The sequence below is a fragment of the Phoxinus phoxinus genome, assembly GCF_949152265.1.
Source record: "Phoxinus phoxinus genome assembly, chromosome: 5".
NCBI lineage: Eukaryota > Metazoa > Chordata > Actinopteri > Cypriniformes > Leuciscidae > Phoxinus > Phoxinus phoxinus.
The window spans coordinates 32,512,032-32,530,568 of NC_136880.1; the positions used below are offsets into that span (position 1 = coordinate 32,512,032).

Genomic DNA, 18,537 nt, shown 5'->3' on the forward strand with positions numbered 1-18,537 from the left:
TGGGTGTTTTCATGTTTTTCAAGTTGAAATTATATAAATAATTATTAAAACAATATAGGAACAATTGCATTCATTATTTAATTCACCTCATTTGAGTTGTTAATTAAATAATCACAATAAAATTATTATAACAAATACTGCATTTAATCGAATTACATAATTAATACAAACCCATTTTATAAACCCACCTATTTTGAAGACATAAATAAAAACAAACAAAACAACTAACAAAAGTACATTCAGCTTAAAACAGAAATACCGGTATAAATATGTGTACTGGTATGTCCTGATAATAGGAATTCATTTTTTTAAAATATGAAAAATGTATTCATACAATAAAAAAATCATATCATATTTCCATGTCCTCCTAACTTTATTCACACAACAACAATATTATTATTATAATATTACATTATTTATTTCACTTTACCATAAACATATCTCAGAATGTCTCGTTATAAAGGAGATTGTGTCAGTAATACTTTTAAGCACTTTTCATATATTTATAAACTAAGACCAGTAGGGGTTGCTATATTTAGTCGAAAGAGGTCTGTGGTCGTTTTCTGTGGCAGTTTTCTTCCGTTGTTTTGTAAGTCTTCTTCGGTTCCATCCTCACCCATTAACCTTGCAGTTCTCTCTGCAAAATAGACAAAGAAATAAATGAAACAGTGCACTGTAAAATAAACGTCTTGTTGTGTCTACGTTGGATTATAATCACTCACATTTGCTTGACAAGGTAAGTTGTTTTGTATTCACAGGCTTTCCTCTGACTCTCTGCTGCCACCTGCTGGCTGTTTGCGGCAGCCCGTAAAGCCTCACACGAATCCAAATGATGCGATTCACTGGTTAGATTCACCCACAGAGTCTCAACAAGAGCTGCACGAAGCAAAGCAAACATGTTTTCATACATTTATTAGGCCTGTTCTATTCTGAAGTGAAATGTTGCAATTTAAGCTTATATCGCCATGATCAACATTATGTTATCAGTGTTATAGGCCTATATATCAATGTGTGTGTGTGTGTGTGTGTGTGTGTGTGTGTGTGTGTGTGTGTGTGTGTGTGTGTGTGTGTGTGTGTGTGTGTGGAATACTTAGAATAGCCAATTTCATACTCCTTATCTCAAAACTTAATTATGCTCTCATGTGAAAACATGCAGACTTCTTTGGCTCCTCCAACTGTATCATTTTGAGAAATATTCCCATATTAGGTTCTCCTACCCTCTTGTTGAGCCAGCTCTGAAAAAAGTCTTGCATGTTCACTGTGGAGCCTGAGTCTTTGATTTTCCAAAGCGGTTACATTTTCCTTTAGGATCATCTAAAATAGAAACAAAAAAATCCATCTTTACCATCTTTAAAAAATAAAAATAAATTGGGACACTTAATCAGTTCCTATTATTCTTTCACAATGCTAGTGTTACCATGATGCAGATGGTAACACCATCGTACACTGATATACAGGCCTACTGTACCAAGCATCAGCACAGACATTTTAAAACACATTTATAACTTTTTGATACTCACTTGCAGTTGCAGAGTCTTGGTTAGAGATGCGTTGGTTTCCCTCTGGCTCTCTAGAATACTTTCCAGCTCTTCTTGCAGTCTGGTCTGGTTTTTAGAGCTCAGTTGCAGTGCAGATTTCAAGACATCTTGCTCTTTTCCCTTCATCACTTTAGCTCCCTCCATCTTTTCAATTAAGGCCCGATGTCCTGCTCTGCATTGTGCAAGACTAGCCAAGGGAGCCCAGGTGGCCCAAACCACAATGACGATCAGAGAGACCATGGACCACAACGTGAGGAGAGCAACAATCCAGTTACAGGTGTTCTGGGCCAAGTTGGATCTGGCCATCCTGAGGAAGATGATGTAGGACACAGACTGGCCTTCTGCTGTCTGGGTGTGACAGTGAGGGAAGTGTATGTGGAATCAGGGTTGAACCAGTGAGGCTGGGCTGCGAGTCTAGAGCTCTGGATGTGAGTGGAAGCTACGTCAGGATTTCTACATTGTTATTTTAAGGACCTTATCAGTGCCCTGAGGAATAATTACACATCTCTGTTTAAAAAAAACAAAAAAAACATCCAGTATTTCCCTGGAGACATTTCTTCCATGTGCTCATGACATTGTGGTTCTTAAATCACTGTGAAGGCACATAATGCCTTAATCGGTATGAGGTGAATATGGTGGCAGACTGACCAAAACGCACTAAAACCGATAGTTCAGCCAAAAAATTTACATTGTCAGCATTTCCTCACTCACTGTCATATCGTTTCAAACCTGTATGACTTTCTTTCTTCTGTCAAACTAAAAAATAATTTGTTTTGAAAAGGTTTTTTTTTTGACCCCACTGACTTTCTTTGAATGTCAAAACATTCTTTAATATTCTTTAAATAAATAACATTCATCAAGTTGTGTTTCAAAGCCTTCAAAGTCCAAATTTGCACTCATTTACAGCAAAAGAAAGACATTCATGTTTGAAATGAAATGACAGTGAGCAAAAAAAACAACATTATATTTTCATTTTTGGTTGATATATACCCTTTAAATGAACTTAAGAAAAACATAAAAAGCGCATGTGGATGCTAGAGCCAAAGAAAGACATGCTGTTGATTTATGTCAACATATCATGGGAAGCTAAGGGTTCTCAGAATATTCATAGATGCCCTGTGGTTTGAAATTTCTAAGTAAACAGTGGCATCTACAAGACCCCAAAAAATCCAAATGTTTATGTGGATGTTTAACAAAACATAATTATCTTACAATGGAGATGGAAAGATCCTGTTTAGTTAAAACTCGAGGACTTTCAACATCTCAAGACATGTTGAAAATTAAGATAAAGCGTATCTGACAAATGCTCAGATTTATAAAACACTACACTTGACTTCCCAGTGCACTCCTCAGCCCACACACACACACACACACACACACACCTAACAAAGACACTGTAACTGTATTCTTCTTCAATTCTTTTATTTGAATGGACTTTTCTGATATATATATATATACATTTTTCGTAAATAAAACAACATAAAAATGGGCACAGTACTGTAATCAAACAGATACGATTATTGCTATGACTTAACTACACATGGCCACAACCATTTCCTGTAAGAGATGTTCCTGTAAGAAATAATACTCATTTGCATATGGAATGTCATATAAAAAAATTGAATGTTTGAAGTGTTTTATGCAAAAGAAAATTGTTAACGGGATAGTTCACCCAAAAATAAAAATTCTGTCATAATTTACTCATCCTCACCTAGCGTATGACTTTTTTTTCCTGTGTGGAAGAGTTCGTTTTTAAAAACGTTTCAGCACGTACTATGAAAGTTAATGTGGTCCAAAACAATTTTGACTTTCATTGTACAGACAAAAAAATGAACTTTTTAAAAAAAAAATTGAAAAAGAAATACAGGTTTGGAGAATAAATTATTTTTCCTTTTTGAGTGAACTATCCCTATTAAATCATATTTATAGATAAGCAGCTTACCAAGTTCATATATGTACAGCTCATTAAAGATAGTATTTAGGACTTATATGTTTAGAAGTCATTCCATTTGTCTCATATCATAAAATTAGAATTTGATTTGCATAGGAAAAGCAGACATGCAGCACAACAAAAGCAACTGCAAAAGCAATCTTGAGATTATTCAATTCCTCATAGAGGACTGTGTAGTGCATTACTCCCAATGTACATTAATATGCTTTGCTTTGAGTGCTGTAACTGATACTCAAGTCGTAAACTTTTTATCGACCGATCCAGCATGTATATTTGTGAGGTGGCGAGTGAAAATGCTAAATGTTTGCTTTAGCTGCAACAGACCGGCATCACAAAAGAATACTGCGACGCACAGGCCATTCTCAAAGCATGCACACCCTCACTCAGCCTTTATGTAAAATACAATTTTGCACTGCTTGCTCTTTTGTTCTAGGAGTAACATGAACCTTACATGAAGCTTATTGCTAAGTTTAATGCTCTATATCTGCCCAAGCAAAGACATTAGATAGTTGTTGCGTTCTGAAAGCAAACAGAGCAGCTCAAGCCATGCTGTTGCTGTGCGTGTCATTTTCAGCTGAAATTGAGCGCACCAGCTCCTCCACCCAGCGCACCTCAGAGACCATCTGCTCAGCTAGCACTTCATAGCGGTTCTCCAACCGACCAAACTTGCGCTTGAGGGCATTGGCCGACAGCATGGCGGCTCGGGTCTCCTCCTGGCTCTGTCTGCGCAGGGCTTGTGCTTTCTGCAGCTCCTGTTTGATCTGATTGAGATCTGCAGCGATGCTTTCGTTCTCCTCCTTGTACCAGCTTTCCTTCTCCTCATAGATGGAGAGCAGAGCGGCCACATCCTCCCCGCAGGAGCGCTGGTTCTTCTCCAGCTCTCGTAGGCTATCCTCAGCCGCGGCTATCTCCTCCATGACCAGAGAGAAGCGCTCGAAATTGATGTAGGTGTTGTTAGGAGGCATGCTGGAGTGGGATTTGATGGTGTACTCCTTCAGACGGGTGGTCTTCAAACGCCTGCGCTCCGGCTTGCGCTCGCTCTCTTCAGGTCGAACGTTACGCCTCTTAATCACCTGTAGGGGATGATGGGATGAGAGCAAGTCAAGCAAAGAACAAATGGTGACAACTCAAAAGTGAGGGATAGAGAAACATTCGAACCTTGATCCAGGGGTGCTGGAGACTGTCCTCGATTGTCATTCGCTTCCTGAATGTTAACAGCAAATATTGAATTAATTATTAATAAACAGTTGACATATTAAAGAATGAAAATTATGCCAGTGTTATTTTAGTATTATTCATAGAATTTACTAACATTTTGAATGAGCATTTTCATTTTCTTATGTGATTGTGCTTTTGTCATTTTATTAATATTTCCATTTATCTTAATTTATTTAGTTTTAGTAACTTTAGTAAATAAACTTTTAATTATTTGAGGGGTTTTTTTTATCTTATATTTTATTTTATTATATAATTTCTACTGGAAATAATAATAACACTGGATAATACTAACTTAGGATCCTTGACCAGCAGTCGGCGAATGAAGTCCTTGGCGAGCTCACTTGTGTTGCTGAAGTACTCTTCATCAAAGTCATAGTTGACAGCAGAAATGTTGGTAAGTGTTTCTTGTTTGGTCTCGCCAAGAAACGGAGAAGCGCCACTCAAGCTAAAGAGCATTAATAACGCATTAATATTTGTTAAGCAAAGTACAACAGTTTCCATATCACCTCGATGTAGAAAAAGCATGAAATCAATGCAGCCAAACAAGCCATTTCTAATTACTTACAGTATATATGTGATAACTCCAATGCTCCTGCAACAAAGAAAATCACAAGAAAAACAATTAATCCCAGCAAAGATTTGCACGTGAATATTATGCATTCACAACCTAAACAATATTTGATATCCATTATTAGCCAAGTTTCCATTCAAAGTTGCAAATTTAACAAAATTGGAATATCTATAAAATATTTGCAAATAAAACCCCAAGAGAACAAAATTGTCACTTCCTGGTAAATTCTTGCTGCAAATATATGTGATAAAATGGAAGTTGCTGCAATCAGGGAAGCGACTGTGTCTCTTTTATCCTACATCATAAATGTCTTGCGCCTCAGAACACACAGACGAAACGCAATAAATGCTGTCATGTTATCTTTCGTTCGGATGCACTTCTGGGAGGTAAAAAAAACAAATAATTTTGAAGACTTTTTTAAATTTAATTTCAGAATAACTAAAACAACATTGAGATCCTGTGCAATGAAACTGATCCGCTGGTTAGTCCAACTATCCAATCACATCCTTAGTTGTCATGTTAGTTGGCAAAGCCATGTTAGTTTTTTTGCTGTGCATTTATACAGTAAATGTGTTTCTATCGTGGTTTATGCGCATGCCACCTTATCAAAAAAACTATTCCTGACTCAATTGAGGACATACGTTTTATTACATTTGTTTTTTACAAAACATTTTTTAGAACTTATGTGCATCTTGGCATTTCCATTCAGCGTTTCTTTATGCAATAACATGGCTATTTATGTTTATGACTCACCACATGTCTGCCTCCAGGCCAAGGGGCTCATAATTCACAATTTCTGGTGCTACAAATGACAAAAGATATGGCAAATGAAATTAGGATTCCTAATAGACTCATAATAAGTAAAGATATAATTCAATGTTATAATAAACTTCTCACCAACAAACTCAGGAGTTCCGAAGATGTTTTTAAATTCGTTTCCATCCTTAATCTGATGTGCAATTCCAAAATCTATCAATTTGATTCTGGGGTTCGGTACATTTTTATCCAGCAGCATTATGTTTTCAGGCTGAAAACAAAGTGCATTCAAGACTTTTGTAGTACATGTTTCCATGTTAATGAGACATATTTCACCCTTTTTTGAAAATTTAAATTTTGAAAAAACATTGATTGATCCGGCATCTACATCAATCAATAGCAAATCTTAAAACAAAACATACTAGTGCTTACCTTCAAGTCAAAGTGTGCTATGCGTTTAGAGTGTAGGTAGTAGACTCCATCCAGGATCTGCTTGAGGAACTGCGTCGCCTCCTCCTCAGTCAGCGACTCCTTCTCAGCCAGGAAGTCAAACAGCTCCCCTCCAGACACCAGCTCCAGGATCAGGATCACGTCGGTCTTGTTCTCAAAGATGTCATGGAGGGTAATAATGTTGCTGTGCTGAATCTCTCGGAGGATGTTCACCTCCCGCTCGATCTCCTCTCGGCTCACGCCCCGTCGACTGGATGACAGCCGTCTCTTCTTGATAAACTTGGCGGCATATTCTGTTCCGGAGCTCTTTTCTTTACATTTACGCACAATGGCAAATTGTCCACTATGAAACATGTTAGAACGACACACAGAGAAAAAAATACTGAAAAGAGGAAACCGAGATCATGATGATGTTTTTATAATTAAAATTTTACATATTTTGCATGTAGATATGTATATGAAATGTGTTCAAAAAACACACTACACTGAACAAAAGTTCATACAGTTGTAATCGGAATTATTCGATTAAACTCCCATTGCAAATCAGGTTTATTGACAATTTACAGACTTTCAGCTGTTCGCGATGAATAAATAGCTCAATACAAATGTTTCAAGTGGTTTCCCCAAATTCAACTGAAAATGCAAATGCATCTAGGGCAACTAAACCTAAAACTAAACTTTTTTTAGTTAATGATCTGTAAGACTGGGGCTTTATTAATGCTGTTCATTGAATCAAGTTAATTTGTTGACATTTGGGTATAAAGTGTTTTAATTCTACAATATATGGTGTAAAAACATCTGAGTGCTGCCCTCTTCAGGTTGAACGGTGGCTACTGCAGTTGAATTTTTCTATTGGATGTTGTGGTACTGCCTGACGTAAGCAGGTACCAGCTCACCACGCCCTTGCCTACAGAGACGAGTCTCAGGTGCACGACCCCCCTCCGCCGGGCTCTGCCCACTTTTCCAGCATTTTTCAAATATTGCCAGTGGGTGGAGTCAGGCTCTGACCTGTGCTGCGTTCCAGTCCACTTTTAGACACGCACTTGCAAACTTCCCTAAGCACTTCCCCTCGGGGGAATCCCTGCTGCCATTTTGAAGTGCATTCCACTTCGTGAAGTGGACGAGGGAAGTTTATATCCACAGACCTTCGTTCCCTTGATTTTGACTGAGGGCGCGAGTCTACTTCATATGTACACTGGCACTTATATGTCCCACAATGCAGTACGGTTGTGACGTCACCACAGATCTCGTCTAATCACCACTACAACAAACAACTTGATGATATTTAAATTATAATTTTTTAAATTTAGAACAACCCAAGCACACTTATAAAAACTCCATAGCTTATTCCAAGTGATCAAGGGCTTAGGACGTTCCAATTCAGCCCATTGCGGTTTCCGTCTGTAGTTGGCACTCGTGCAACGTAAGCAATGACGTACAGCAAGTTAGCAAGTGAAGGGCATGACGATTTTGGACTGGAACGCAGCCCAGGAGTTGAGTTACCCTTTAGGCACACCTGATGCAACTAATCAAGGGGTTCATTAGTTGCACCAAGTGTGCTTGAGCTAGAACACATGAAATATCTGAACTGGCTCGGTTTGTTGAGTGTCACATTTGACTGCATGTTAGAAATATAGAAAATAAGTCAAAAGAATGGTCCAAAAAGTTAAGAGAAGATATCATCGCCCTTCACAAACAAGGAACAAGATACAAAAAGATAGCGAAGGCACTAAATGTTCCCAGAGACACCATTGGAAGCATAGTTTGCACTACCTGGACGGGGCAGAAAAAGGAAGCTATCAACGGCTGCAACCAGATTTCTGAGAAGGCAGGTTCAGATAAAACCTCGAGGGACTGCAAAAGACCTGCACCAAGACTTGGTGGCAACAGGCACTGAGGTTTCAGCTTGTACAGTGCGTACTGAACGCAACCCAGAACTCTGAGACGTACACCACTACTGACCCAAAAGCACAAGAAAAGTCAGCTCCAATTTGCTCAAAATCATATAAACGTTGCCACAGATGTTTTGGGATTCTGTTCTGTGGGACGATGAAACAAAACTGGAACTTTTCGGCCCTATTAATCAGCGTTATGTCTGAAGAAAGAGTAATGAAGCATATGCTAAAAAAAAACACTGCCTATTAGGGGTGTAAATCGGGGCCTTCATGACGATTCGATACGATACCGATTTCTTAAGCCAACGATTCGATTATTTTCGATACTTCAGAATTCCCCGCGATACGATTCGATTCGATTCAATGCTCGATATTTTTACATGATGATATCTATTAAGTTTCAAAATAAATCAACAAAAATAAATCATTTAATTAGCCTTTTATTGAGAATACAGTTAACAGTATTCTATCTATTCACATAATAATGTGTATGTTACACTATAACATTTGTGCTCAATGCACTGCAAATGAACATAAAATAGAACAGTTACTGCATCTACTACAGTTACAATAAAGTGCAATCAGATAATTTGTAATAAGAAGCTTTACACTCGACATCAATACCATGGCGCCTTTTCAGATGTGCGGAGAGATTCGACGTGTTGCTGCAGTATCTTATCTCACACTGACAGTCTTTCTCTTTACAAACGGCAACATCTCTTACCAGTGCTCCATCTATTTTCCTGAAGCCAAAATACTTCCACACCCATGACTTGACGCCGACTGGAGTGTGTAACGTTTCACTTTCATTGCCAGCTCGCTCTGACGGTTCCATCGCTCTTGAAAGTCAGACTCAACAGTGTGTGAACTGTGAACATAAACGTAATGCGCGCGGCGCGTGAAGCAGTGTGACGTAGAAGACAATAATGAGGATATCGCCACCCGCAGCTTAGGAGTAGGTTGCACGCATATGTCGGAGTGGATGCTGAAAAATGACAGGCGGCAAAATAAGCACATTAATCGATATTCTTGCGGACGCAACGATGCATCGAATCGCCGGCTGTATAATCGATGTATCGATACGAATCGATTGATATTTACACCCCTACTGCCTATAGTTAAGCATGGTGGGGCTCTGTGGTGCTCTGGGGCTGCTTTGCGTCCTCTGGCACTGGAAACCTGCAGCGTGTGGAAGGCAAGATGGATTCATTGAAGTATCAGGAAATCCTAGGAGAAAACGTCATGCTGTCAGTGAGGAAGCTGAAGCTTGGGCGTCATTGAAACTTCCAACAGGACAATGATCCCAAGCATACCTCAAATTCCACCAAGGCTTGGTTGCAGAAGAAGTCCTGGAAGATTCTACAGTGGCCATCAGTCATCTGACTTGAACCCCATTGAAAATCTCTGGTGGGATTTGAAGGTGGTGGTTGCAGCTTGCAAACCCAAGAATATTACTGAAATGGAGGCCATTACTCATGGCTAAGATTCATCAGAAACGTTGCCATAAGCTGGTGTCTGGTTATACATCTCGTTTGCAGCAGGTCATAACAGAAAAAGGGTGTTCTACTAAAGAAGTCTACTTCTACAGAAGTCATTAAAAGTTGCATTTTCAGTTGAAATTGGGGAAACCACTTGAAATATTTGTTATGTTGGGCCGTTTCAATTACTTTTGCTTGATTTGTTAATGGCAAACAGCTAAAAGACTGTACATTTTGCCAATAAACCTGATTTGCAATGAGGGTTGAATAATGTATTATTACAACTGTACATTCCACAAATTGGTAACTAATTTAGTTAATGGTACAAATGCTGTATAATGCAACCAATGAGAACAATAAAAGTAAAAAAAAAATGTTGTGTGGTTAAAGTACTCCTCTGACAGCTCTTCTCTGGCCCAGTCTCATTTGCACTACAGCTGTGCTCAGGCTCAGTGAGCGAGTATATGCATTGTAAAGCAGTGATGTCATGCTGCAGCAGCACAGAACAGAAACCTTCACATCCATATATAGGAAGAAAGGCAGGACTTGATTCAGTGTTTGCAGATGATTAAGTCACTGTGCTGGGGATTTTTAAATTGCAGGACTCTCATGACGTGTGTTTTTATACTGCACTGATGAAGCACAAACACTACATTGCCTTTGCAACTCAATCCCAAACATTACGATGTATTCATTTTACCTTTTATCTCATCAAAAAGCTTTCATAATTATAGTGCTTAATCAAACATTAAGATCTTAGACTACTTTTAACCTCGATTTTTGTTTTATCCACTATGCGTGAGACCATTTTAAGTCAAGTTAAACTAGTTTTACAGAGTTTTAAGAAGAGAAATGGCATATCTTACCTTCCTAACTCCTCTCCCATTTCATAGCACAGCTCCACATCCTCCTGCCTGAAGCCAGCCATGATTTGCTGACTTCAAATTAATCAATCTGTTAGAGACCACAATGACCAGAAATAGTGTTAGGACTAGTTTAGTTGCATGGATTTGACTTCATCAGAACACTAGACCACTTTATTGACAATGACTATAAATGGTTTGTAACTGTTCTGAAGAGTGCACATGCTTCGGGATGTACTCTTGACCTCACAGGATGTTGGATTTTAAACTGACATGAGAATGAGAAGTTCCATGTGCAGAGTGTGGACATTCTATTCCTACATACGTCATTACCTACAGTCATACACTAGGGTTGCCAGTTTTTTTATCTTCCTTTCTTTCTTTATCATGACCCTTTAACAGCAAATATCTCAGCACTGTAGTGCAGAACAAACTCGCACTAAAATGACATCTCCGTTAAATCTATCTCATCTATGCTATAAGACATGTTTCAAGGCTTAATGCCTTAATTGGTAAAGACAACTACAACCACCTTTTTTTCCATCTCAGAGGATAGTTTCACAGCCATAACATAATTTTAATGTGGTTAATGAGGACATAAAACAAATACGAAGTAAGTATCTAATAGTAGTATCTAATAAAGCACTGACTTATTCCAGTAGCCATCTGGCTAACTTGTAAAAGAAACGACCAGCAAACACCGGCAAGCTACGTGTACGTTGACACACGAAAAACATTACTGAATAAATGAATACGGTTTTCTCTATAATATGAATAATAGTACCTAGAACACTATTATAGAATAAGTAAACGCTGAGAGTTTGTTTGTTACATACCTTAACGTCGTCGCATTCCTCAGCCAATGGGTATTTTCCGGTTGCTGCGCTCTGGAGAGGCGTGGCTTGATCAGTGACATCATCGAGACTCCACTGCAGGATGATGTCAACTTGTACCTGTTATTAAGAGTCTGCCAGGTGTTAGCACACTGATATAAGTTAAAAAAAATACTTGTTTGGGCTTGTTTTGCACTGCTCATTCGTCAGTGTTACCACAACAGACTCATAACACACATAAAAAGGTGTAAATTAATATATATATCAGTCACACAAGAGAAATATCCAAAGCGTTCTTGCTTGTTTTGTACACGCATAGGCCTATGTGATATGCATTTATGCAAGTCTGTAATTGTTCCAGACATAATCCTCTGAAGCATTCTAGACGTTTATAATACTGTGTAATTAAACATTATGATGAAAAACATATGATGAAAAAGCACGGAAGACTTTTTGCTCTCCTCAGATAAAATGTGTTGTGCAAAGTCTGGCAAGTTTTACACATTAAATCAGTAATAAGTCTAGGCTAAGTCAATCTATTGACCATAATAATTTATCTGGAAATTCCCTTGACTTTAAATGTTATGCAGCAGGATTTGTGTGTAGTGGGAGACCAGCATTAATCTACTTTTTTCTTTGTAAAAATGTTTTTTCTTCCATCCATCCATCCATCCATCCATCCATCCATCCATTCATTCATTCAAACATTGTAATAAACTTTCAAATATAATACTATGATAAAATATGTTAGGCTAATAACGTAAACGTAGATCATTAAAATAAAAGAAAACAACAAAATCAAGGAACAAAAACAAAGGCCGTGCTCAAGTTCAAGGCGGCAGTCCAAACAGTGAATATATTCATATTATATGATATGAATCATATAGGCAAGAAAAAGTTAACTTCAAGAAGAATGAACAAAAAATAATGACGATGTGTAATGGGGCTCTACTGGTTATGAAAATTAGTCACCAATATGGGGTGTCTAGTCAGGACACGGAAGGCAGGAATATTCGTTGAAGGTTTTTATATATGCTTTGAAATACAGATGCACAGGCACTATTTATTATGAACTTTACAGTGTAAGTGTGGTTCTAAAAGAAAGGAAATAAACATAGATGTTAACTAACATAAACACAATTGAGGCTAATAACTCTCCTTAGTTACTTAAATAAACAGTGCTAAACATGTCATGAAAAGCGAACCACAATAAGAATGCCATACAAGCTACACATACAACAGAGATAAAGGCTATCACTGACTGTAAACTCAACCATAATAATATCGCTAATATTAACTTATCTATATGATATAATTGTAACTTACTTGTGATCACTGACGCACACGAACACAATCTGAAGCTTAACTAATAAACTGATGAAACTGAAACTAAACTGACAGCCGTTCTCTGCAAGCTAGGGCATGTCGCAACATGTCTGAAAGGGGGCGTGGTCCGAGCGAACACTCGCAGTACATACTCTGTCCAGACTCACATCACTTGAGCCTTTTGCACAGCCGCCCCATAATTCACGGTGTGAATTATCTCCTGGAAAGGCTCAACTATCCACAGGAGCTGTTGTCGAGGCATTATCCGGGATGGCCGGCAGCTCAATGAGCTTGGCCACTGGTCTGGTGTAGGTCCTCTTGTCCACCTGCACCTCAGCAGTCCTCACTTTACCATCGACACTCCTAATGGTCTTTGTGACTCGTCCCACGGGCCACAATGCGCGAGGTAACCTTTGGTCAATTACCATCACCACTGTACCGACAGTGAGGTTCTCTGTGTCCTTTAGCCATTTCTGCCTTGACTGCAAGAAAGGTAAATAGTTCCGAATGAAATGGGTCCAAAACTGGTCAGCTAACACCTGACTGTGCCGCCATCTTCTCCGACTGAGAATCTCAGACTCAGGGTACACCACTTGAGGAAGCGAAGAGTCAGGCCGCCCCATGAGGAGGTAGTTGGGGGTTACGGGATCCACATCGGCTACATCTGTCGACACATAGCCCAGTGGCTTGGAGTTGAGGATTCCCTCTACCTCAATCAGAACTGTCTGCAAGACTTCTTCGGTCACTGTCTGAGCTCCCAGAGTAACATAGAGTGCACCCTTAATGGATCTGACTTCCCGCTCCCAGGCTCCACCAAAGTGAGGTGCATTTGGTGGGTTGAACTGGAAACGGATCTGGTGCTTAGCCAACTTGGTCTGCAGCTCTTTGCACATGGCCTCGAAACTTGCTTTGAGCTCGTGTTCTCCTCCGCGGAAGTTGGTCCCACAGTCAGAGAGAAGCTCGAAGGGAGTTCCCCGTCTAGCCACGAACCTTCTGAGTGACATAAGGAATGAGTCGGTATCCATGTTGGGCAGCACATCTAGGTGAATGCACCTGGTGGTCATACACTTAAAAACTATTCCCCATCTCTTTTCCGTACTCCGACCTCGCTTGACCTGGAATGGGCCAAAGCAATCTACTCCTGTTGAATAAAATGGAGGCTTCAGGAGGCGGAGATGACAAGGGGGCAGATCTGCCATTTTAGGAATAGCAGGCTTTGCTCTCCATTTCTGGCACTCCGGGCAGGATCTCTGATGACGACGCACAGCTTCGCGGCCTTGGAGGATCCAAAACTTGCGTCGGAGTTCTGCAAAGACCCTCTCCGATCCAGAATGGAGTAACTTGTTGTCATACTGTCGTATGATGAGTTTGGTAATAGGGTGCTTAGGTTCTAGCACAATTGGGTGTACGACATCTTCTTCCAGACTAGTAGAACGGCGCAACCTACCGCCTACTCGGATAAGGCCCCTAGAGACGTCATACTCTGGAGCAAGTGACAAGAGCCGACTGCTGGATGGAAGTGCTTTCCCTGTTCTCACGCACTTGACTTCGTCTGGAAAGCTATCATATTGCGCTCTCTGAAGGATTCGGAGTTCTGCTTCTGCGTAGTCATCTGCACTGAGGGCGCTTGACTGAGAGGCCGCCCCATGCAGTGACCTACTCGTTGCCTCAAGGAGATCTTCAAAGGTTGAATGGTCTTCAGCGGCTGGGATCTCTGGAGCAGTAATGGCTGACATAATGCCACAGAACGCAGACCTCTTCATCTCTGTCTCATCTGGGACCTCCACGAAAGAAGTTGTGGCTGGCCAACTCTCACGCGGTAGCCGAAGGAAGGCAGGACCTTGGCTGAATTGGTTTGGCTTGGCTAGGTTGGATAGTGTCATCCCTCTGGTGATAGCATCTGCGGGGTTATTCTGTGTGTCCACATACCTCCATGACCGGTGATCCGTCAGCTCCTGAATCTCAGAGACACGAGTCCCTACAAACACCTTGTATCTGCAGGACTCTGACTGTATCCAGGTAAGTACTGTAGTGGAGTCAGACCATAGCACTGTGTCCGTCAACTGAAGGGTGAGCTCTCTCTGGATCATCTGGGCAAGCTGAGCTCCAGTAAGGGCGGCACAGAGCTCAAGGCGTGGCATTGACTGTTGTTTCTTCGGTGTCACTCTTGAGCGTGCCAGCACAAAGGCTACATGGACTTGGCCATGAGGATCCTCACCACGTAGGTAAGCAACTGACCCATAGGCGGACTCTGATGCATCACAAAAGACGTGAAGCTCGAGGGTGATGGCACTTACATCCACGTCCAGTGGAAAGTAACTCCGGGAGAGACTGACTGTTGGGAGCTGAGGGAGCTCTTCTTCCCATGTAGTCCAGGCTTCCAGGAGGTCGACCGGTAAGTTTGGGTCGTCCCAGTCGCGGTCTTTGGCCCACAGTCTCTGGACCAAAACTTTGGCCCTTGTTGTGAAGGGCAGGATATGACCTAGGGGATCATACTGGCTTGCTAGTATCTTATAGATATTTCGCATGGTCGTCTGGCTTGGGGCAACCTGGCGATGCCTGTAATGAAGTGTGTCTTCTATGAAGTGCCAACTAAGGCCTAGCGTCATCTCTTGAGCTTCACCATGCGTCTGAGAAACCCATCTTTCGCTGCTGTCAGACTTGGCCTCCTTGGGCAGGTTGCGAATCACCTCTGGCTGGTTACTGGCCCACTGGCGAATTTCGAAGCCACCTGCAGCTAGGAGAGTTCTAAGCTTCGTCACAAGGTTTCTGGCTTCTACTATGGTGGGTAGACTCTGCAGGCAGTTATCGACATAAAAACACTGTTCTACACTGTGGCGGACATTTTCCCCTGGTTGACTTGACTCATTGACGTGTTTCTGAAGAGCAAAGATCGCGCAGCAGGGACTGCACGTCGTCCCGAACGGCAGGACCTCCCACTGGTATACTGATGGTTGTTCGTCCGTCTTTAGATCTCTCCAAAGGAACCTCAGCAAGGGCTTGTCTCTGTCCAGCAGGCGGACCTGGTGAAACATCCCTTTAATGTCTCCACTTACTGCGACTCGATGCTCTCTGAAGCGCAGGAGGACTCCAAGGAGTGAGGGTCCTAAGGCTGGACCAGGAAGGAGGTAGTTATTTAGACTTTGTCTGCCAAGCTGGAAGCTGCAGTTGAAAACAATCCGTTCCTTGCCATTGTGTTTGACCATGTGGTGGGGCAGAAACCACGACTCCTCTGATGAGTCCACCTCGCAGGAGTCAATCTTGGTGGCGTACCCAGCAATCTCCAGTTTCTTGATCTCCTCCTGGTAGGTAGATGCACGCAGTGGGTCTTGTACCAACCTCTTCTCTGTGTTTCGCAGGTTCTTCATCACTACTTCCTTTGAAACTTGCAGCTTGGGCATATTTGGGACTCGTAGAAGGGGTGTAGCGTACCGATGCACTCCGTTTACTTCTACACGGGTGGTCTCGGCCTCTAATAAGTCCACTGAGTACTTGTCCTGTCTGGATCTGGTCACTAACCTCTCACTTTTGAAAGGCAGTGTATCTAACTGCCACAACCGTTCAACTTGACTGAACAGCTCAACAGAAGGGGAGGAAACTGTGGTGAACAAGCACTGTGTGGTTGGAAGCTGTTGCTGCAGGTATTTTGCTGGACCCTGGAGTGTCCAACCAAGCTTAGTCTTGACTGCTGCAGGACCACCAGGGGGACCCAGATGCACTGGTTCAATCGGAACGATCAGATCAGCATTATCCGATCCAATCAGGAGGGTTGGCTGAGCTCCATCGATGGGTGGAATTGCCAGACTTCGTAGATGCCGATATCTTTTTTGGAGCTGGGTAACTGGGTAGCTGTACTGAGAGAGGCCTAGGTGTTCACCTGTGAATGCGCCTTGAATGGAGAACCTCTTCGTTGGTTGGGAAGCTGGAGTGATCGTAAAGGACACACGTGAGCCTGACAGTATCTTGATGTCTTGGCGGATAGTACGGAGTGTGAGGTCTTCTGCTTGACCCTGTACTCCCAGGCGGCGTGCTGCAGATGAAAGCAAGATGGTTCTCTCAGAGCCATCATCCAGCACTGCATACGTGTCGATCACTTTATCCTGGTATTGCAAATTGACTCTGACAATCTTTAACAGTACCTGGCTATATCTATTTGGCTGATCCAGGTAGTGAGTCTCTGCTGTCGATGTGATGGTGGGCTCGTTCTCACTCCTCTGGTTGACCTCGTGAAGAACAGAAAGGTGTTTTGACTTACAAAAGCGACACGCCTTCTTGAGGTCACAGGCAGAGGCTAGGTGAGGTCGTCCACATCTCCAGCACCTTCTCTTGACTTTAATCCAATCCACCATCTCTGCTTTGGTCAGCTTAGCGAAACTCTCACATTGGCTGAGGTAGTGTTCTGCCTCGCAGTAAGGGCAGTATATCTTACCCTTCCCTTGTGTTCGGACAGAATGAGCTGCTTGGGAGGGCGTGTTGACTGGATGGTTACTGGAACTGCCTGTCCCATGCATAACAGTAGTGATCTTGACCTTGGACTTCTGCTGCTTGAATTCTCTCTTGTCCTTCTCACTGTGAGCATGAAGTGAGGGCTCAATGTCCAAGCATCTGACTTCTCCCTTCAGCCACTCTGAAAAATCAGTGAGCGTTAGCTTCAATTTATCAGGGTCCTTCCTATACTGTTGACGACGAAATCGCTCTTGCTGGTGCTTGGGGAGCCTGGTTAGAAGGCGCTTCACATTGGAGCCGCAGTGGAGTTCCTCATGGCCTTCACCTCGGAGAGCTTTCAGCATCCCGACAAGCGACTGCACTCTGATGGAGAACTCGTCGAGAGCCCTATCATCTCGGATGGGGGGTAGGCGTTCCATGTCCTCTATCTCCTTCAGCACAAACTGATATGGACGTCCATAGCGTTCATCCAGTGCTTTCAGAGCTTCTGAGTAGGGCATATTAGACTCTGCATGAGCCAGCACGAGGCGATGTGCATGTGGAACCTTGACATGTTTCAGCAAGATGGCATACTTGTAATGCTCCGACTGAGAAGGATGCAGGAGTGTGCTAAGAGAAAGGCGTAGTTCCACATATTGAGCCCTATCCTCCTTGGTGAAGTCAGGAAATGTTGGTCCTTCTATATTGGGGGGTGCATACTGATACCCGGGGAGGGATATTGGGCCAACATGGCTGGGTTTCCTTGGTAGAAGGGTTGGGGTACATAAGGAGGCTGATGTATTGACTGGTGCACAGGTAAAGGCATCATCTGATCGAGAGCTGGATTTCCATGTAGCGATCTGGGAGGAGCCACATGTGGGAGATAGATATGAGGCTCAGGTGACACCAGATGTGGATTTTCCAACTGAGGCTCCCTACCTTTCTCGTGTTGGCTGCCGGGTGCGGCTGCGTTGGGCTTACAATTACCTGATATGGGGTATGACGAGAGCATGCTATGTGATGAGGCATTTCTGAACAAGCCTACTGACTGCTGTGGGCCCTGGGGTGACCCTTTGGGATAGCTGGTCTGAAGGTGAGCTGGTGGATCATGTTCAGTATCCTGCTTGATAGCCTGAACATCATAGCGTGGATCGAGCGTGTGCCGATGGAGTTGAGTGACTCGGCTGAGAGACGGAGGAAGTGTCATTTGTTCTAGCTGATGGGTTAGTTCTG

The 18,537-nt window shown here is 42.1% G+C and overlaps 2 protein-coding genes across 2 annotated transcripts; both read right to left on the reverse strand.

The window, feature by feature from the left end:
• Nucleotides 1-71: 71 nt before the first annotated feature.
• On the reverse strand, nt 72-1,909 carry LOC306998303 (uncharacterized protein). Its single transcript, XM_079612271.1, has 4 exons — nt 1,521-1,909; nt 1,218-1,314; nt 723-876; nt 72-637 (listed from the first exon to the last, which is right to left on the reverse strand). The coding sequence occupies exons 1-4, from the start codon at nt 1,842-1,844 to the stop codon at nt 613-615; spliced, it is 600 nt and encodes a 199-aa protein (XP_079468397.1). The 5' UTR covers nt 1,845-1,909; the 3' UTR covers nt 72-612.
• A 1,031-nt stretch (nt 1,910-2,940) lies between these two features.
• On the reverse strand, nt 2,941-12,578 carry dapk3 (death-associated protein kinase 3). Its single transcript, XM_079614142.1, has 9 exons — nt 11,557-12,578; nt 10,724-10,811; nt 6,467-6,827; nt 6,176-6,305; nt 6,032-6,080; nt 5,273-5,299; nt 5,000-5,152; nt 4,648-4,693; nt 2,941-4,562 (listed from the first exon to the last, which is right to left on the reverse strand). The coding sequence occupies exons 2-9, from the start codon at nt 10,783-10,785 to the stop codon at nt 4,029-4,031; spliced, it is 1,362 nt and encodes a 453-aa protein (XP_079470268.1). The 5' UTR covers nt 10,786-10,811; nt 11,557-12,578; the 3' UTR covers nt 2,941-4,028.
• Between the last annotated feature and the right edge of the window lie 5,959 nt (nt 12,579-18,537).